Source organism: Lissotriton vulgaris, chromosome 7 (genome assembly GCF_964263255.1).
Source record: "Lissotriton vulgaris chromosome 7, aLisVul1.2, whole genome shotgun sequence".
In the NCBI taxonomy this organism is placed as follows: domain Eukaryota; kingdom Metazoa; phylum Chordata; class Amphibia; order Caudata; family Salamandridae; genus Lissotriton; species Lissotriton vulgaris.
Window position 1 is genome coordinate 956058817 of NC_141695.1, and position 21066 is coordinate 956079882.

At 42.5% G+C, this 21066-nt stretch overlaps 1 protein-coding gene across 1 annotated transcript in view; it reads left to right on the forward strand.

Moving 5' to 3' along the window:
* The window catches only part of GABRA6 (gamma-aminobutyric acid type A receptor subunit alpha6), a 267861-nt gene that overhangs the window by 236946 nt on the left and 9849 nt on the right, over positions 1-21066 (forward strand). The window contains exons 8-9 of the mRNA XM_086928835.1: positions 3607-3860; positions 13698-14002. Coding sequence (XP_086784961.1) covers positions 3607-3860; positions 13698-13985 — 542 coding nt within the window. The 3' untranslated portion in view covers positions 13986-14002. The remainder of the gene's footprint in view (positions 1-3606; positions 3861-13697; positions 14003-21066) is intronic.

Genomic DNA, 21066 nt, shown 5'->3' on the forward strand with positions numbered 1-21066 from the left:
ACCGCGAAAAATCACATTTTTTTTTTCACCCCCCATGGAACTTTAATAGCCCCCTCATCAATCCTAGGGGTTCAGGAGGGGTCTGCCTTACCCCTTTCATTCATTTACACCTTTTTTTTTTCCACCTCTTGTCTCTCGATCCCACAGAGAGACAAGATGGCGGCCGCTCCAGACTGTTTACAATGATAACAGCCAATCAGCTTCTCCTCAGACTCCCGTTACACTGCCGGTTAGCTGCCCGGTTCGCGTACCAAGACGCGTCTCTACGGCGAAAAAATCGGAATTTTTTTTTTTGGGCCCAGCGTGGCTCTATAATATCCCCTCATCAATCCTAGGGGGTCAGAAGGGGTCTACCTTGCCCCTTTCCTTCATTTCCCCCTTTGTTTTGGCCTCCTCTTGTCTCTCGATCCTACCGAGAGACAAGATGGCGGCCGCTCCGAACTGTTTACAATGTTGACAGCCAATCAGCTACTCGTCAGACTCCCGTTACACTGCCGGTTAGCTTCCCGGTTAGCTGCCCGGTTCGCGTACCAAGACGCATCTCTACGGCGAAAAAACAGAATTTTTTTTTTTTTTTGGGCCCAGCGTGGCTCTATAATATCCCCTCATCAATCCTAGGGGGTCAGAAGGGGTCTACCTTGCCCCCTTTCCTTCATTTCCTCCTTTGCTTTGGCCTCCTCTTGTCTCTCGATCCTACCGAGAGACAAGATGGCGGCCGCTCCAGACTGTTTACAATGATAACAGCCAATCAGCTTCTCCTCAGACTCCCGTTACACTGCCGGTTAGCTGCCCGGTTCGCGTACCAAGACGCGTCTCTACGGCGAAAAAATCGGAATTTTTTTTTTTGGGCCCAGCGTGGCTCTATAATATCCCCTCATCAATCCTAGGGGGTCAGAAGGGGTCTACCTTGCCCCTTTCCTTCATTTCCCCCTTTGTTTTGGCCTCCTCTTGTCTCTCGATCCTACCGAGAGACAAGATGGCGGCCGCTCCGAACTGTTTACAATGTTGACAGCCAATCAGCTACTCGTCAGACTCCCGTTACACTGCCGGTTAGCTTCCCGGCTAGCTGCCCGGTTCGCGTACCAAGACGCATCTCTACGGCGAAAAAACGGATTTTTTTTTTTTTTTTGGGCCCAGCGTGGCTCTATAATATCCCCTCATCAATCCTAGGGGGTCAGAAGGGGTCTACCTTGCCCCCTTTCCTTCATTTCCTCCTTTGCTTTGGCCTCCTCTTGTCTCTCGATCCTACCGAGAGACAAGATGGCGGCCGCACCGGACTGTTTAGAATGTTGACAGACACCGGAGAGCCAATCAGCTTCGCTTCGCAAAGTTCCGATAAGCGAAAAGTACGCGAACCGGATCGCTGCCCGGAGCGCTGTTACAGATATATATCTTGATTTAAACGTTAATTTCTCAAAATCCACTGAAGCACATATATTGAGACCTAGCAAAGGCACATCGGGCTAACAGTCCCTACAATTTTGCCAAGTTTCGTGCAAATCCATTCAGCCGTTCGAGCTAAAAGTGAGTCCAACCGCCCTATGGAAAACTCAATGTTAAAAACGCGTTTTGGGACCCCCCTTTTTTCTCAGCCCCTCCTTGACGAAACCCCCCCAAATTTCCAGGAGCTGCTCAGAAACAAAATGTGCCATTTTCCTGAAAATTTCAGCCGATTCCGTCCACAAACGCCAAAGTTATTAGACATAGAATTTTCAGAAATCCCATAGGGAAAAAATCCTAACTATATATACCTACTGGCGACCGCCAGTAGGTAATATATATATATATATATATATATATATATATATATATATATATATATATATATATATATATATATATATATATATATATATATATATATATATATATATATATATATATATATATATATATATATATATATATATATATATATATATATATATATATCAGACATGAGACACAAAAATTAGGAAAAGGAGAAGAAATTCATCAAGCACAGAAAGGGAATAAAAGTGCAAAAACCTGCAATAAAGTGCTACTGCATGTGCAAAAAGCTATAATAAAGTGAAATCTAAAAAAGTGCTAGTGCAGTCAAATGTATAGACCCTTTCCTTATCTCCATCCTTCTTTTGCAGCTCATCCCTCCTTTAATTGTTCCAAATCCCCAAAATACTTCCAATTCCTTTCAAACCTCCTAATAGAACCTACTCTGCCCGCGTATGCTTTTTCAAAGAGACAGGTTCTCCTCATCTTATTGAACTATTTTATCAGTGATGGAATTTCCCTTGATTTCCGATTTTGTAATATTAAAGAGCGAGCGACCGCACATGATATAAATATAAATCCCTCTTCGGATTTGTTGAACCTGCTCCTATCCTTGCTTATGCCAAACAAGGCCACTTCTACCATAGGCGGAAATGATTTTCCAATGGCCAATTCAATTTCCGCAAATATCTCTTTCCAGAAAGACTCCAACATCGGGCAGGCAAAAAAGACATGATACCATCCTCCCTGACCATGTGCTAAGCATCTAAAACACTTGTTTTCTGTTCCAGGAACCATTCTTTCCATAGCCGCAGGAGATTAATAAGCTAGCCAACGAGACAAGAAGGCCATCCTCTTATAGTTGGCAGCGCGCAAGGATTTGTTTCCCAGTAAACAGAGAGCCTCCCAATCTTTCAAGGAGAAAAAGCACTGGGTCGAGAGACTTACTTTATTCAAATGTTTATCGATCAGTGGGAATTGACCAGAGCAATGGAGCAATTTATACCACTGCCCTATCCCGCTGCTCTTCCTTCCGTAAAGGGTATTTAGTAAGTTATTAGGGGCATTCAACAGACCACTTACCTCCTTTTTAATAAAATAAATAACCTGTAGATATTCAAAAAAATACTGTCGCCTTAGAATGTTCGTTCTAGTTATCACCTCTTGCCAACTAATAACCCTATTTTGGACTAGCAAGTCTCTCAATTCCCGAAACCCACACAAATCCCATTTTTTTATCTTAGACAAACTTAATGGAAGGCCTATAGCACTACATTCGGACAAACTTAAATACTGGGAACCATCAGAACCATGTTTTTTAAAAAGCAGCAACAAGCGCGTTGTATATTCTTTCAACGTCTTATACCTCGATTTTTTAGGAAGCTTTGCGGTCTTTAAAAAAATTGGGATTTGGGAACCTGCTTCTTGAACCATCTTCTCCAAACAAAATTATCTCTTGTCTGATAAACCCTCAAAAGACCTGCCACTATATCAAAAAAGCAGCTTTGTAATATGTCTTTAAGTGGGGTAACGCTAACCCTCCCTGATCTATTGAGAGTTGTACCGCCGGGAGCTTAATTCTAGGAGTTTTATTGCTCATAGGCTCTAGAAGCACTACAATCCCCAGGCTTCCTTTATTTAAAAAGACAACCGATGAGCTAGAAAATAGGCCTGTCAGTATTGAACATAGAGAAACTAAATGGTTACAATGTTTTTCTGTTTAGCTGTCTGCTTATACCAGCTGAAATGGTGAAGGTGAAATTAACCTTGATTTATTTTTATTTTTATTGAATCAGTACATTTGGAAAAATTGGCATGAATATGTGAAATTATAATGACCTCACTGTTATTTCCCAGGGATCACCACAGTCCTCACTATGACCACGTTGAGCATCAGTGCCCGCCACTCATTCCCTAAGGTGTCCTACGCCACTGCCATGGACTGGTTCATTGCTGTGTGCTTTGCCTTCGTCTTCTCTGCGCTCATCGAGTTTGCAGCCGTCAACTACTTCTCCACTCTTCAGGACCAGAAAGAGATAAGAAAGAAAACACTAATGGGAAACCTGGCTGCCTCAGCATTGCCTGATGAAGCTCAATATGAAACTACTTTGGTAAAGATCGTTCATTATTGGGCATAACGTGAGAAGTGGAGAATGTTATTTTTTATATCATAAGGTCATCTGCAAAGAAGTGATAGCAAGGTAATGTGTCAATTTCATTTGAGTTGCTCAAAGAACTGCCCCATACAGACTTCATCTAGGCATTGATCATATGCTACCAAAAATTTCAAAAGCGAGGAGACCACATTAGTAAAATGGTGGTAGTATTTCAAGGTGCTGAATTACCGATCTTTTATAGATTAGTAGTTGGGAATGGGGAATGTTTGTGGGAATGTATCATGCCTAAGGCATGCCAAAATGGAATAGAACAAAATAATTGGTATGTTATACTATGATATAATACAGTTAGATAATTACATGTAGTATTTGCAAATGCAAATGAGCAATCTTCTATTTATTATCACTTTTGTGTGAACGAGGGGTCATGACTCACCAGAGGCAAATGTTTTTGTGGTTCATGATGATGGTAATAAACAGCATATTGCAATTGGCACATCTACATATATGACAAGTTCTTCATCTGTTAACATGACGAATTTATGGAATAACCAAGCAGTAACCTCCCTCAACCTCTACCACAGACAGCTGAATCAGTGAAAAAGTCCTTAAGCCCACGCATAAAATGAAGTTTCGATAACAGCAAAATACTCTTCAACATCATCACAAATTCTCCAACCCCTAAAATGTAATAACATTCACCCCTTACAGGAACTCTGTGACAAACCTGCAAACTTATTCCACAAGATTGCCAACATCTAGAGAAGCTTGAAACCCCAGCCCAAGGCCACTGACTTCTCAAGCAATACAACAGCCCCGATATCAGCACAGACATCCAACTAACCATAAGGAGCCAACTAGCCCTATAGGACACCGCCCCCTTCAGAAACTCAGTCCGCTCAGTGGCCTCAACTGACCCATGCCCCCAGCAGATCTTCAACCTAGATGAATGGAGAATCAGTCACGTACTCACTACCTTGTTCAACACCTCAATTGCCATGGTCACCTTCCCTGAGGACTGGAAACACACAGACGTTAACACCCTACTAAATAAACCATCAGCAGACCCCAGCAAATTCAACAACTACAGACTGAACTCCCTGCACCCATTACCAGCCAAAGTATTAGAAAAAGTAATCAACTATGAAACTCTCCTCAAATCTGGAATGGAATCGCCTACTCAGCTCCTCCCCTTCCAGATTTAGCACAGAGACAGCCCTCTTTGCAGCTACTGATGACATTCAAGCCCTTCTCCACAGAGGAGAGACTGCGCCTCTAATCCTCCTAGACCTCTTGGCATCCTTTGAAACAGTCTCCCATAACACACTCATTCCAAGGCTGTACAACATAGGCATCCAAGGAGCCTCATTTACATGGATAGCCTCTTTCCTCACTGGGAGAACACAAAAAGACTGCCTCCCCTTCACCTCTGAACGCAAGTCAATCATATGTGGAGTATCCCAAAGATCCTCACTCAGCCACTGCCCCATCTTCCCTCCCTCCCCCTCCCCGGGGCAGAACTTATGCATCGAGCGGCTCCCGCTCCTCCGATGCTTGGAAGGGGTTAAAAACTGTGAATTTATAAACAAACAGAGAATCAACTATTTTTATGCTGATCAAAAGATATTTTCTTCATGGAGACCCTTTTGCAATTATATGCACACCAGCCTCTTAAAACCCTCTAAAATCAGTTCCAGGTCCACTCGCAAGGGTGGCTGAGGGAAATTGACGCATCTCTAAAGATGCGTCACTTTCTTATAAATCTTCCCTTTATTCAGTGCATAATTTGTAAAATATAAAGAGCAGGTGCTCACATTTTTTAAAGGCCACAACCACTTCCTCCACTCCACCCATAACCTCAAGTGGCTCCACCCACTTCCTTTATTGGCCTCACACACATCCACAAGCCTAAACACATTAGAGCTCTCTTCTCATGTCTTGAGTTTTGCAAGAAGCTGAAGACCTAGTTCTTCACATAATCATATTGAAGCCCTTACAGGTACACACCTACCCAAGGGCCTGGGTACCCTCTTGGGTGATAAGTGTGCTATATGAATCAATATAACATTACATATTTTAACATTTGAGAAGCCTGTGACAACTTAAAAGTGAACTCAAATTAGAAAATGTGTGTAAATCTCAAAATGTACCATTAGTAGGATCATTTGAAGGCCAGAGTCAGCTTTCCAAACTAAAGAGAATGTGCTTGTCCTGGCTGTTTAAAGATTTGAAGGTATGACAGATGGAATACATTAAAGAAGATAACAACAAATGCAGGCAGTAAGGTGAGTATTGGAATGAGGATTTAAATGAGTAATGGAGGAAATAAGAAAAGAATGTGAAAGGAAGACATGAAGGTATAGAAGAAATGAGTGAGAAAGGAAGTGGCTAATCTACAAATAGAAATTGCCAGTCATCCTGATCCTGGTGCATCTATAGTCCATGAGAAGCAGAACAAGGTGACTATCTTGAAAGAAGAGTTAAGCTTGGTAATAAATGCCAGGGTTCAAGAGAGGTGGGAGGCCAGCAGACTGGCACATTTTGAATATGGGGAAGGAGCAAGTAAACTGCTGGCTTGGAAAACAAAGACTGAGTTAGTGCGTAATAATATCAACTCAATTACGACTGGAGGAAATACACTATCATCTGACGTCGAAATTAGGAGAACGATCCGTGACTTCTTTAGTGAAATTTACTGTGAGGACAATAACGTTGAATCAAGGCAGGTCGAAGATTGGCTTGCGGGCATTTCTCTTCCTGCCTTGACATTAGAACAAAGTAATAAGCTGGACGATCCGATCTCACAAGAAGAAGTCAGGGTAGCTATAGCCAGCAACAAAAAAGGTAGGGCATCAGGCCCCGATGGACTGCCATCTGAAATCTATAAGGTTTTGATCTTAGCTATTATTCCTTTTTTGACCGAGTTGTTCAACAAGATTCTCCTGAAAGGAATGCCCCCTCCGAAATCATGGGATAATGCATCAATTACATTGATTTTAAAACCAGGAAAATCACCATCAAACTGTGGGTCTTACAGACCAATCTCCATATTAAACACAGATTACAATATCTTCACATCTGTACTGGCAAATAGGTTGGGGGCAGTAGCGACAAACATCTTGCACACAGATCAAAAAGGGTTTGTAAGAGGGCGCCAGTTGTATGAGCTGACCTATGACCTTATAGGCGCGATCGATATGGCAACAATGGCAACACTTCCTTTAGCAGTAATGACCTTGGACGCTACCAAGGCTTTCGATAGGGTGAACTGGGTTTACCTATCGGAGGTCTTAGCGAAATATAATCTTGGTAAAAAATTCAGACATGCAGTCAAACTCCTGTATATGAATCCGTCAGCATCCGTACTTGTCAACAGAGAACTTTCAGACCCATTCAAAATCACTCGGGGTACCCACCAAGGCGTCCCCCTTTCCCCCCTCTTATTCGATCTCTATATAGAGCCTTTTGCTCAGAAGATAAGAGATAATAACAACATTAAGTCTTTTTTCTTTGAGGGATGGGAGAGAAAGGTAGCCTTATATGCGGATGATGTTCTCATTTTCACATCAGAATTACGGTTGGCGTTTCCGGCAGTAATTATGTTGGCTAAAGAGTTTGGAGTCATATCGGGGTACGAGGTTAATGCAGCCAAGACAGACATAATGGTCTGGAACGACCCTGAGCCCGTGGCAGGGTCCCAGATGAGCTCAGTCCTCCATTACCTGGGTCTGAATATATACAAAGACATAGATGAGATAGTTCCAGCAAATTTCTCGCTTATAGCCAAAGAATGTCGTAGACTGATGAAATCATGGTCTACACTCCCATTATCTCTGTTGGGTAGATCTAACTTAGTCAAAATGACGATCTTACCCAGGGTAACATTTTTATTTAATACTATTCCCCTTTTTTTCAATCCCATTATGATAGCTAAGCTTCAAAGCGATATTCGCTCTTTTATTTGGAACAACCGCAATCCGAAAATTGCCTGGAAGAAGATCAGGCGACGTAGAGAGAAGGGAGGTTTGGCGGCCCCTGATTTACAGCTCTACGGGTGGGCATTCCAGATGTCTCATGTTAGGATGTTGTTAAAATCTCCGACTAATATAGGTTGTGGCATATGTTTGCTGCGTTACTTAGAGGTGAAAAAGTGGCTGATCGCAAATTTTTATTTAAGTTTGGGGACCCCAAGTTTTTTAAGAATAGAAAACTGAAGGTGCTTAGAGTCGTATGTAGAACATGGGCCAAACTGAGGGGCACCATCAGAATAGATTACCACTCAGGTAAGGTTCCATTATGGAACTCTCCTGGCTCCCCGACGTGGCTGCTAGATAGTCTCGCTGCACCGTTGCGCGAGTCAGGTTGGGTAGTTTGGGAAGACATTTTTTTGGAGGGATCACTACTGCCATGGGAGGTATTGAGTCTAAAAGTGGTGTCTCGGCTCTCTAGGTTTAAATACCTTCAAATGCAAAGTTGGGCACATTCTCATTCACAGACTTCAGGCAGATTCCAGCTGGGAGGGGATAGTACATTGGTGTCTCTCCTAACAGATAAGCCTCCATTTAACAAAGAGGTCTCCTTCTGGTATAATCTTATACTAGATGAGGTAGAGGGTGAGTTCCAGCTACCAGAGCAGTTGTGGTCTACACATATGACAGATATTAGTGTGGAAAATATGTGGTATGATTATTTTAGGATCATGTGGAGTATTGTAAAACCATCTTGGTTACGTCGTAACCACTTGTTTACATTACACAGGGCCTACTACTCCCCCCAACGTTTATCGAAGTTCTCGGATAGTCCGTTAGTTTCATGTCCAAAATGTGGATTGGTAGAGGCTTCGGACTTGCACATGTTTTTTAATTGCCGACTCCTATCACCGTTTTGGACCTCAGTTACTACTTTAATATCTACTTCTTTGGGATCCCGATTAACTTTATGTTCTGCCTTGGTTATCTTTGGTATTTCTCCAGAGTTTCATGGTCCCGCAAAAGATCAAATTTTTTTTGTATGTTGTTGGCAAGGAGAGAAATATGTAAGAGATGGAAGGACCCCGTATCTCCTACCTTGCTGGACTGGCAAACATCAGTGCTACAAGTATCAAAGATGGACCTTTTAAGATCAGGAAATACAAATAAGAGAAACTTCTGGAGGCTACTAAATTGGTAATACACTCTGGTTTGATCTTGTTTTTTTTTTTTCCCCCCAAGTCCAATTATTATGCTGCTTGGTATCTTACCCTCTATTTGACTATACCCTACAAAGCTGGAACGGGTGCAGGATCAGGTATATAAACGCAGCATATGTCCCACACGATTGTTCTAAAGTGGCTTAAGTGGATTATGACACTGCTTACTGTGGGGCAATTAGGGTGATCTCTCTGGTGCTCCTTCCAGATTATCTGAGACAGTAAGGTTATTTTCCACACGCTACTAGTTGATCACCAAGGGCGAAAGATGAGGACACAAAAAAAAGAAAAAAAAGAAAAAAAAGAGCAAGGAAGTGGACGATGTGTGATGGATCAATAGAAAGACAAATGGAAATGATAACGAAAAGCAGAAGGAAGGGTTGAAGATCAGAAGAGAAGAAATTAAAGAAGGGATGAAGGAAGGAGCAGGCAAAAAAAGAAAGTAAGGAATGAAAGGAGGAAGAGGGGAGAAATGCACCAAGGGAGGGACGAGGGGGAATGAATGAGGGTGCAAGGAAGCAAGAATGGAAAGAGGAAAGGAGGCAATGCTGGATGTGCTGAGGATGAGAACAAGGAAAGAAAAAGATGGCTCGAAGGAAAGAAAGGAGTTCAGGTGAATGGAAATGTGTTTGAAAGGTACTGTGTGACGGAAGGACATAGGGAATAATGGCTGGGTAATATTGCAAAGAAATTGTAAAACAAAGTATTAAAATACATATATGTGTTCTTAACATACCAATTATGTTTGTAAAGCACATATTCACCAGAGGGGGCCTTGACTTCGAATACAAATGTTATCCAGCTCAATGGCACTCATTTTATTAACCTCAGAAAGAAAAAAGATTGTGTGGCCTCACCAAGATTTAAATTTATGACCCTGACATCAAACACAGATTCCTGGAGTGGATATAGATATATGCTCAAGAAGGAAAAACATAAAAGGGAGATTGTGGAAGGAGGAAAGGTCTGAAGGCAAAGATAGATACACTACACAAATAATGTGAAGAGAAGTGGGGAAAGCAGAGATTGGGAGTGCAAGATGGAAGTTGAACATGATGAGAATGAAAAGTGGAAAGCAAAGAAAGACAAGGGAAGAAGAGCAGACAGCATGTGTAAAGAAAGTGGGAGTGAAAGAGGGGAAGGAGAAAAGGTGTAGATTAAGGGGAAACATGGACGTAGCGCAGATAGTGAAGGAATAAGGGAGAGAAAGGAAGGAGTGAGGTGTGAATGGGAGAAAGAAAAGCAGATACTGAGGTAGAGCACTTAAAGAGTACACCTCTGCTTTATTACCTATACAGTAATTCATTATGTAAGCTTGAGGGGTGACGGGGCTGTATCATTCTTAGCCTGTCTCATCAATGCATATCTGTGCTGTCCAAGACACACAATAGCAATTCTTTAACTGTGTTAAGGTTTTATGCCATCAAAAGATGTTTTGTGGCATCACAATTAGTATTCCTCATAAAAGTGTCAGTTAAAGGCCCAAGTTCAGGGCTGAGGTGGCACAGCAGAGCTGTGAGTGAAGGGCCACTTCCCAGTCAGTGAGAACTACGGATTAGGAGAGAGCAGCACTGGCAAAGACGTGGGGATGCACTGATGCTCTGGAAATAGTAGAATACCTGTGTGGGTTTATTGTGCTGTGGCTGTCGGAGGAGAGCAGTAGAGCTGAGCTCGGCAAGACCTTCCAATATTTTTTCACCAGTGTTGTGTAGGTTCCTAAATTAAGCTGCAGCATTAAAGGCCACAGATGAGAGCAGGACTGCACATCCTGGGCACAGACGCCCTCTGAAATATTATCACTTGGTGCAAGCCAGACTGGGCCCTCCCACCTCTGGGCCCGGTGCATTTTACCGGGTGTACTAATGGCCACTATTCCCCTGCTATCATCCATTAGAACCACCTTTTCTTGCTTCTGCTCCTCACTGTTTTGTATGCTTGCTTCCAGTTCATAATGTGTTTTTTGTGAAACGTACGTTCACTCCTGTGTTTCCAACTCAAGAATGCTCATATTATCTTGAGGCGGAAAGCCTGCATGGACTTGCCAGGTTTCGAACTTATCCTATGAGCCCAAACCCAGATCCATGCAATGAATGCACTACTCCACTGACTCACCAGACCCTGCATCCAGGCACTCTCTCCAACATCATATAAATTGAAAATTGCTGACAGATTGTTGTTGAGTTTCTAAAAAGGTTGTATATTAAAATATCTGTAACAATAATGTCTGACATAAATACTGTGGCCTAAATGTCATGTACAAAACAATTGATATAGCTTTTCTACTATTAGGTCCAACACAGCAATATTTTTGTAAACAATATTTAGGACACTATTTTTAACAAACAATATTTAGGAAATGATATTCTGGTACCATACCTCTTAGATTTCAGGTTGCATATTGTAAGGAGTTCCGGATTATTTGTCGATGTAGGTAGAGCTTGTCAACACTTCTTTCAGGTGCTAAGATTTGCTATTTTTTTAACAGAATGGGTTTAGAAACCAAGAAACAAATACCTATTTGGTTAGGGGTTCTGCATAGTTAAGGATGAGACCCTGTTGTGTGTTAATGTTGTAATTGCGTTTGTAACAATTGTTGTTGACTCACAAGCCTTTATGAGTTGCCATTCATGACACTTTTAAGGGAGCTCCAATTTGTTGGAATTGAAATTATGAGTGGCTGCAAGGGTCAGTTCTGTGTCTATGTGGAAGCCTTGTCATTACATGATCGTAAACTGTAGAAGAGTCTGAAGTTGCAAAACAAATGCAATTGACCTTCATTAAGTGCGTTCAAAACATGTGCAACTTGCTAGTTGTTATGCTTTTAATACTTATACACTAAGGGCCTCATTTATGAAAAGAGACGCATCGCTGCGTGAAAGCAGCGATGTGTCACTTTTCCTTGCGCCCTTCTTGCGACACCAATGATGAGTCATATTTACAGTATGACACATCATTGCGCAAGGAGTTACAGATACGTCAGTATTTCTGACGTATCTGTATGGCGCAAAAGTGACGCATTGCTGGAGTGTGTCACAAAAGTGACGCAACTCCAGCAATGTGGCCTTTCACATGGGGCAAGCCCCATGCGTAAAAGTGGCACACGGCCTCATAAATGAGGCCCTTAAATCTTTAATATGTGTTCCCATGTTTTTGAGAAATGTATATCTGCAGAGAAAATGCCTGCATATTTTCCCATCTTGACTAAATGTGATTAGTATGAAAAGTATCTCTAAATGTTCTGAAACGTTTGCATAACATTGCCAAATTAAAGATATAAAACATTGCTTAGATTATGGTGCTATAATGAGATATCTGGAGGAGGCACTTGTCATGTAGCTGTCAAGGGTATTAGGTTTCCCTTTGGTGGGTGAGCCCACTATGTATCCCCCGATGAGGGGTGTTTTGGGTTTAACTCTCTTTTGTGTGCCCCTGACGTGGGGACGGGGTGAATAAAATGGGCCCGAGGCATGATCTCTGCAGGCAGAAAACTATGTACAGGTATTAGCAATACGTGGCTCTGCATACTACCACGCCGCCCCGTGTCACACCACAACAAAGGGTTGCATGTTTTATTTGTTAGGGTTTATGCTTGAACTTCATGAAATTGAGAATGTCTATTTTGGCTGTGCTTGGTGTTTCAAGACCTACAGTGGTGTGATATTAGGGTTGTTCTTCTACAGTTCTACAGCTGGACTATCTGATTTAACAAGTGTTGCAGTGAGTACTTTAATAAATATATATATACATATATATATATATATATATATATATATATATATATATATATATATATATATATATATATATATATATATATATATATATATATATATATATTTTCTCATTTCATTATCAGCATATAAAATGCAAAAGTTAAGTAGAGAAAAATAAATAGGATACAACTCATCTTGTCCCGCATAGCCAAATAATAGATAGTTCTATCTATTGCCGAAAATTGCGTATGAAAACTAAACACAACTAAACAGATCGAATATACTTCGTCTTATACACACAGCCACATAGTAAATTGTTAAATAGATAAAGATTGGCTAACAATCGTGCACAGATCATATTGCCTCTTTTCATAAGCACAGAACCATATGATACTTAATTTCATCCAAGACGTGGTTATTTAGAACATCTTGATTTCGCACGTTATTTCATATCACATTCGAGAGATCTTAATTCGTATCACATGATTTCAAAAGACGAATACCTGACAAGTCCCCCAAAAGCTGCATTGCATACTTGATTGAACCCTTAATTAATGGTCGTATGTTTTGACCCTGGAGGTGGTCGTAGTTAACCTCGGATACTAACCCATCCTACCTGCCTCATCCCGATTTTACAAAATTTGGAACTCACCCCCATCCGGAGAGCATAGAGCTCTTCGTGTGCTTGTACCTGCTGCATCCTTTCTATCCATTGCTCATGAGAGGGATTTCTCTCGATTTCCATTTTTGGAGAATCAATGAGTGAGTGCTGTTATGTTATCAATGTTTCAGTCAACTGCTGAAAGCTGGTCTTGTCATGACTCATGTCCTTGCCAGACTTCTACAAGACCATTAAAATGCAAAAAGCAAGAAAAACATGTGCTTCTAACATTTACAAGAGATTAATGTTCCATCCTTTTTACCCCCCAGCAATGTGATCCTCACACACACCTGAAGAGGAGAAGGCAAACCGAGCTTCCTCGAGGAGAATTGTCATATGCAGGAAACAGAGTTTGCTATGATTCAAAGTACTGTGAAAAAATGTGCATTCCTCCATCCCACCCAGCACTGGGATACCCTACACAGCAGCATGGTACCACCAGCAAGATAGACCAGTATTCTCGGATCCTCTTTCCCATGACATTTGCAGTGTTCAATTTGGTTTACTGGGTGGTGTATCTTTCAAAGGACAGCATGGAAATACGTCAAGATGTATAACTCTCCCAAAATCTGAGGTAGGTTTCAAGTTTCTTTCTTGTTACACCTTTAATTGTATGAGGTCTGCATCACTATGTTCTTTTTTACTGATATTGCCATTTGGACACTATCTTGAAAGATACAGTAAGCAGCTAATTTCAGGGATGGAGACAATGAGAGGTATCCCGGCTGCTAATGTGGTCAAGCTACAGCTCTTCAATTTGCCAATAGGCAAATTGTTAGAAATGTTTTTTTTAGTTGGCTAAGGCTTGCGCCAAAGCCAGTCAGAAACCACCACTCTAGTCAGGGCAAGGGAGTTACACTCTGATAATAACCCCTGCTCACCCCCTTGGTAGCTTGGCACGAGCAGTCAGGCTTATCCCAGAGGCAATGTGTAAAGCGTTTGCGCAACACACACAAAGCAGCAACAAACTAGGCACACCACAAAAGAAACTCCACACAAGGTTATATAAAAAATAGCCTTTGTATTATCATAAACACATTAGAGACCTAATCACACAGTTACACTGTGCCAACTGGCACTGGAAATTTTCACAGGGGATTATATACAGGACCAGACCAATTGTGCCAAGGTCAGAACCATCAGAAAGGAGGCCATAAATATAAAACACAGTATGCGCTAACCTCCTTAGCATAAACACATTATGTCTGAATCACAATTAGGCCAGAGCATTGTGCATAAATATCCTAAGCATAAACAAGGTATGCAATAACTTTAGGCATTGGTCATCACGTTAGGGCCTGGCACCCTACCAACACTTTAAACTGACCCCCAGGCCAACTGGCCTTTTTAAGGGCTCAAATGCCCTTTGTCCAGCAAAGTTAGGGCTCTACAGGACTGCCTCCTGGCCCTCTGGCTGCAAATGCAGCAAACAAGAAGTGCGCAATGCACTGGGGCTTAGGGGAGTGTAACTCACCCCCCTCCTCATCACCAAAATGCCCCCAAATGTTGCAGCTGCCCACTGTCCTGCGGGGCAGCTGTGGAGTTAAGTAAGTACTGATACCACTGGGCCTGAGTCCCTCTCTAGAATTCTTGAAAAACAAATGTGCAGCTGTCTGCCACGGGGGTACAGCTGGGAACCAAACAAAGAGGCATGGGCACCATTGTCTCACTCCGGGACTTCTAACTCCAAGTTATTGCCAAGTGAGCACCGAAAATGTTTCCCATCCTCGTAGCTGCCCACTGTCAAGTGGGGCAGTTGAGGGAAATGCCTTGGCACTACGGTGCCCTAGGAACGGTTGTATGGCATTACAACGCAGGCTTTTACCCCGCGTTCCATTACAACACTGTTTTTACAACGCAAGTAGTTACAACGACTTGCACTGTAAGCGCTGGATAGTGGAATAGTTTAATTTTCTATTCCAACTCCAGCCCACGTTACAGTAGGGAAGGTGTTGGAATAGAAAATTAAACTATTCCCTATCCAACAGCCCCCTCCAGCGCAAGTCGTTTTAACGACTTGCGTTGTAAAAGTAGCGTTGTAATAGCAGCGCAGGGTAATGCCCGCGTTGTTATGGCTGTTTACCCTGGGAACCCTCAATCGGTCCCAACCATTTAAAAGAGAAGCCCCACTCGCGTGAGCTTCTCTTTTAAATGTCATCTTGCAAGCTGTTGCTAATAATTTTTTCACAGTTTCTAAGTCCATTTTTGTCTTTAAGTGTATGTTATTGTGAATTGTATATACGTGTAAGTTCATGTGTGAATTTGATAAGTCTATGTTTCTTTATCAGTCCAAAAAAAAAAATTTTGATTAACTTTTAAAGAAACAGGAATGGTCTAATAAAAATTCCATTCGGACAGATAAAAGAGTTGACTGTTCGTTACTCCATGAGTAGTAGGAGTGTACGGTAGTACGGAGCCGGGTTCATTGTTTTGTGTTCTGAACTTCTAAAAGTGGCATTTCTATAATTGTTATAATAAATGTGCGCACACCATTGCGTAGCATTTATTATCACTATTCCAAACATACCAAACTTGACTACGCTGCACCTCTCATATCAGGGATTATCACTGCAAGACTTATCAGGGAATCCCCAATGCATTCCTATAGGAGGGCATCCCTACAGTAGTGAGAAACCAAAAATGACTGTTTGTCACTACCAGGACATGTCACACACTTAAGGTAAATGTCCTATCTTTTACCTATAATGCACCCTGCCCATAGGGCTAGCTAGGGCCTCCCTAAGGGGTGACTGACATGTAGGAAAGAGGGGGGTCACGGACATGGCACACCCTTTAGGTGCCACATCACAGCGGCAGTAACACTGCGCGTACAGGCCCAGCAAAGGCAGAGGCCTGAGATAGGTTTGAAAGGCTAATTTGGTAGGTGGCGCAATCAGCGCTGCAAGCCCAACAGTAGCATTTATTTTACCAGCCCAGGGTATATGAGATAACACTTTACAAGGGACTGACAGGTAAATTAATTAGGCCAAACAGGTGTAGACCAATCTTACCACATTTATCACAGAGAGCACACACACTTTACACTGGACAGCAGTGCTAAAGTGCCCAGAGGCCTAAAACCAACAATACCATGTCAGAAAAAAAGCTAGGAGAAAGGCAACAAGTTTAGGGATGACCCTGCAAAAATGGCCAAGTGCAACACAAACTCACTGTGGTTAACTAATAAGGGTGTGAATTTCTTAATATTGCTTTGCGATCTAATCAGCAATGGATGTTGGTTGTGCGTTTAAGTGTGCGCCAACAGAGCTCTACCATCTGCTCAGGATTTAAAACACTTAAAAAGCATTAGACAAGGGGCAGAAGCCAATCTGAGTGAGCCTGGCAGGCCATATTTTAGAAATCTCCGTTGAAAACAGAGAAAGCCTTCAGAGCAAACTGCCCGGCCAGCAAAGCAGAGGCATTTGAACCAGATTTTTTTCTATGGAAGCGGAGGCAATTAAATTGGGCAGATGGCTAGAACTCGAATCTTGTCTAGACTTACTATCAATCTTGCTGTGCCTTTCTGGACAATGCGAAATTTTGTGAAATCCAGCTTACAAAGAATTGCTAAAGTTAAAACATGATGTATAGGCATGTGTATGTATAGGCATTTATATAGCGCACTACTTACCCGGAGGGTCCCAAGGCGCTTCGACCGGTGCGAAACCCTTCCTGGCTTCCCTGAGAGATGGTCCCTTAATGGGTATCTCCAGGGTGAGACCAGGCATCCCCGGCGGTCTGGTGGAGCCGTTAGTGAAGATGAGGCAAGCTAATGCCCAAAGTTGCCGAGTGTGATCGCTGATCAGAGTGGGCACCGAGGCGAGAGAATTATCGAGTCCGCTGACCCTGGTCCAGAAACCTGCCGAGCCGGGAATCGAACCCTGGTCCCGGGCCGTCCTCTGCTCTCGGGTCTGCCGCCTCTAACCGGTGAGCCAGACTACAATGTAAAAAATAAACTGAACAATGGATTTGCAGCAGTCTATAGGAAGTAAAGAAGGTGGCTCTTTTTTTATCAATCTAAGGTGTTCTTGTTAATTTTGTTGAAAATGAGCACCAAGATTTCGAACAATGTTACTAGGAGAATCCTCATTAGCAGACGACAAACAATATTATTATTTCATTTTCTGAACTAAAATATATTTTTATCTGAAAATATTCATTACCGCAGGAGTATTTTCGATGTTCATAGCATGGTAGTGTGGATTGCAAGCATAGGCATAGATCTACCTTTTTGGCACTACAAATATGACTATAATAGTTATTAATTAGAGGCAGCTACTTTATTAAGGCAACAGGACTCCGCTCATGTCATTTTTTTTACTGAACTGCTACCTCATACTTTTTTCTGACTGTTTAATTCTCTTAACCCTGATGAGAGTGTGAGCCACTCCCTGTCCAAGGATTAGGCAAAACCAGGCACTTTCAAGAGGCACATGTGCTAGAGTGCATCTGCTGGCTACCACAAATTTCAAATGGGCTTTCTTGATTTTAGCCCTGGCCTTCGGTGGCCTACAACACTGTAAGGCACTGCCCCTGATGATGCACTGCAGCCTCGCTGACTGAAAACAGCCTGGGCGCTTTATGTTTAAGCCATGGGCTATCAAGGCTGTTGTCAATCAGCGAGGCAGAGGTGTGTACAACTGCACCCCTCCTATTTCCTAACTAGTCACAGGGTGAGGTGGGAACACGCCCCATGACCCCACCCCATTCTGGGAGGAGTTGGGAAAGGCTGGAGGTGCCCATGAGGCTGGCTGTCCTCAATTTAATCTGAGGTGCATGTGCCACATAGATGAAGCTATTGATGGACGGAATGCGGAACAAAGAAAAACATTCACCTCCAGTTAAGAGATCTGCATTAAATCCATCATTCTTTTGCTCACCATGCCACCCCAGTTTAGACCTGGCCATATGCAAATCAGTCTTGACCCTGTGACTCATGGGAACAGTCCAGCCCGAACTGCCAAGCCAAGTCCTCCCTGGACCAGAAACAAGCATCCTAGAACTGATTTCGGGGTTTTACCTCTCATCAGCCAGATATAGCGGGAATCCAGTGGCACAGTGAGCCCGGGACCCACGTATGGGCATACCCAACACACTTAGGGTGAGGAAGCAAAAGACACACAATTGATGGACGGAATGCAGAACAAATCAAAACATTCACTCCCAGTCAAGAGATCTTGGGTAACTCCATCACTCATTTGCTCACCATGCCAACCCAGTTTAGACCTGGCCGTATGCAAATCGGTCTTGACCATGTGCCTCATGGGAACAGTCCAGCCCGAACTGATAAGCCAGGTCCTACCTGGACCTGAAACAAGTATCCTAGGACCGGTTTTGGGGTTTCACCCCTCATCAGCCAGGATAGCTTGTATCCAGTCATTGATTCAGATTCACATTTGGCTTTTCATTGTGGTTTCTGATAATTATTCCCATGAAATAGGAGGCCTGAGGGCACAATACTCCAGACAAACTCTTTCCAAAATAGAGAGCTTGTACAGTGTATATATAGTTTCTTTCTGATTGCATTTATTCTTTGTCGAGTAGTAAGAATTTGCAAAGAACAACATTCATATTTGTCCATGCCTTTCATTACATATACCACAACTCTTGTAAAAGATTTTTGGTTCCTCCTGCTTTTCCATGCCCCTTTTAGAGTCCGGCCACCTTTTTGTCCCATCTAAGGCCGTGGCCTAGAAGCAAGACCTTCCCAGAGCTTTCAAGTTTCCCAGCTCATGAAGCCCCAAATGTTCCCTTTTGCTATCTCTAAATTGCACTCCCAATTGTATAAGTTTATCCGCTGGACCGCAAATCCAAGAAAGCAAAAGGGAAAGACTGGACTGGGTGAGCTGCCCATGAATGCAAATGGGAATAATGAGAGCTTTGCCTTCCTGAAGTCAGCATACTTCAGTCACTGTAAAGTCCATGCCTTTGTTCTTTAAAAGTCTGATGGTGTTAGATAAATCTGGATTTGATAGAAGTTAATTTTTTTGAGTTCTTCTGACCTGACCTATAACACATTAAAATGAGTGTGGAAGAAGATATTTTTTTGAATGTTACCAATGTGTTTACTCCATTGGTATGCTCAGCACAGACTCTGCATGTGTCAGACTGGTACAGAGCCTGTCTTTGGGCCTTAGTCTGAGTTCTCATGATAGACACAGTCACCATTGTATCTCAGAAACAGTCCTGAGTGTTCGATGCACAGTCATCTGGAGGTCTGTCCCTGGATGTGAAACATCCCAAGAATGGCACGCTCCCAGCTAGCTACTCACTATCAGCCCGTCTCACTCTCGGCCACTGTCTTCCAGATATCTTGGTCACCTTTTCTCAGGATGTCCTATTCTGAGGGGCGCAGAATATCCCACACACACGCACCAGGCTACATGGTGTCTTGGGCACAGTAATCTGCTGGAAGTCTTGCCTTCAGGCAACGTTCTTTGGATGTCTCTCTCAGACAAAGCCACGAGGGTGTCTCAGATGGTAAGACACTCTCCATGGGTATCCCAGTCTGAGGTATTAGAATGCCTCATGCACAATCACAAGCATTTCCTGGAAACCGATATGGGTGACTCATGTGCAGTCATCCTTCAAACGTCTCACTACAAGGTAGTCATCCAGGCATCTCATTTTCAGACTCAGTCCTTTGGTGTCTAGTTTGAACCCTTGAGTGCCTAAGACACAGTTAACAAGGTGTCACAGAAACAGACCGTGAGTGTCTCAGTCTCTGACACAGTCCCTCTGGGTGACCCATTCTGAGTCCTCTAGGTGTTTCAGATGCAGTCATCAGCGGATCTTGGAATCTGCCACTGGTGTCTCAGGCACACTTGTCTCCTGGATGTCTCACTCCCATTCACGGCCCACTGGGTGTAATACAAAGAACTTTAGGCACAGTCCCCTATTTTGGTTGAGTCTGTATGAATTCTTCATATGTCTTAGATATGATTACCACAGAACAGACCTGGCTTCCTCAGACACAGTCATCATCTGGACTCTCACTCTGAAACACTGTATTTTGATTAACTGTGTCATGCATTCCCTGGTCTATGGCAAGGGAAAGAGCCAGGTAGTTCTATTTGAAGATTTCCTCAGTATGACTTGCAACCCATTTCATCCTCATCAAAAATGCATTGGAGGAGAGCTTTGGCCATTCATGCAGGCATGTTTAGGATTTGGTCTTACGCCTCACCACCTTTAAAGTTCACCACTGTTATTAATTCTATTTAATTTAAGTACCAATGCATTAACTAACCACAGTTTAATGACCAATAAGTTAAATAACTCCAATGATGAATCCTGAACCTTTTTAGAGCACTTAAAAATCCTGACAATAGTCTGTAGAAGAAAATGTAACAGCGGTAAAAGTAGCACGCTATTTACCTTTCATTTTAAATGTATTTTATTAAAAACATAAGAAACACAAACCAGGTCACTGCAGGCAAACGTACAATGCAATCTTAAACACGTTTTAATCCCAATGCTCCTCCTGGGTATATCTTCTCATAATGAAAAAGCATCTCCTCTAGGTATCTAGCAAGAGAGAATGGAAGGCAACACCAAGGGACAGTGGGAACAATGAAGTGTCAGAAATAAGGCTGGGCTGGAATTACGGAACAATACCAGTACATAATTGGGTCATTA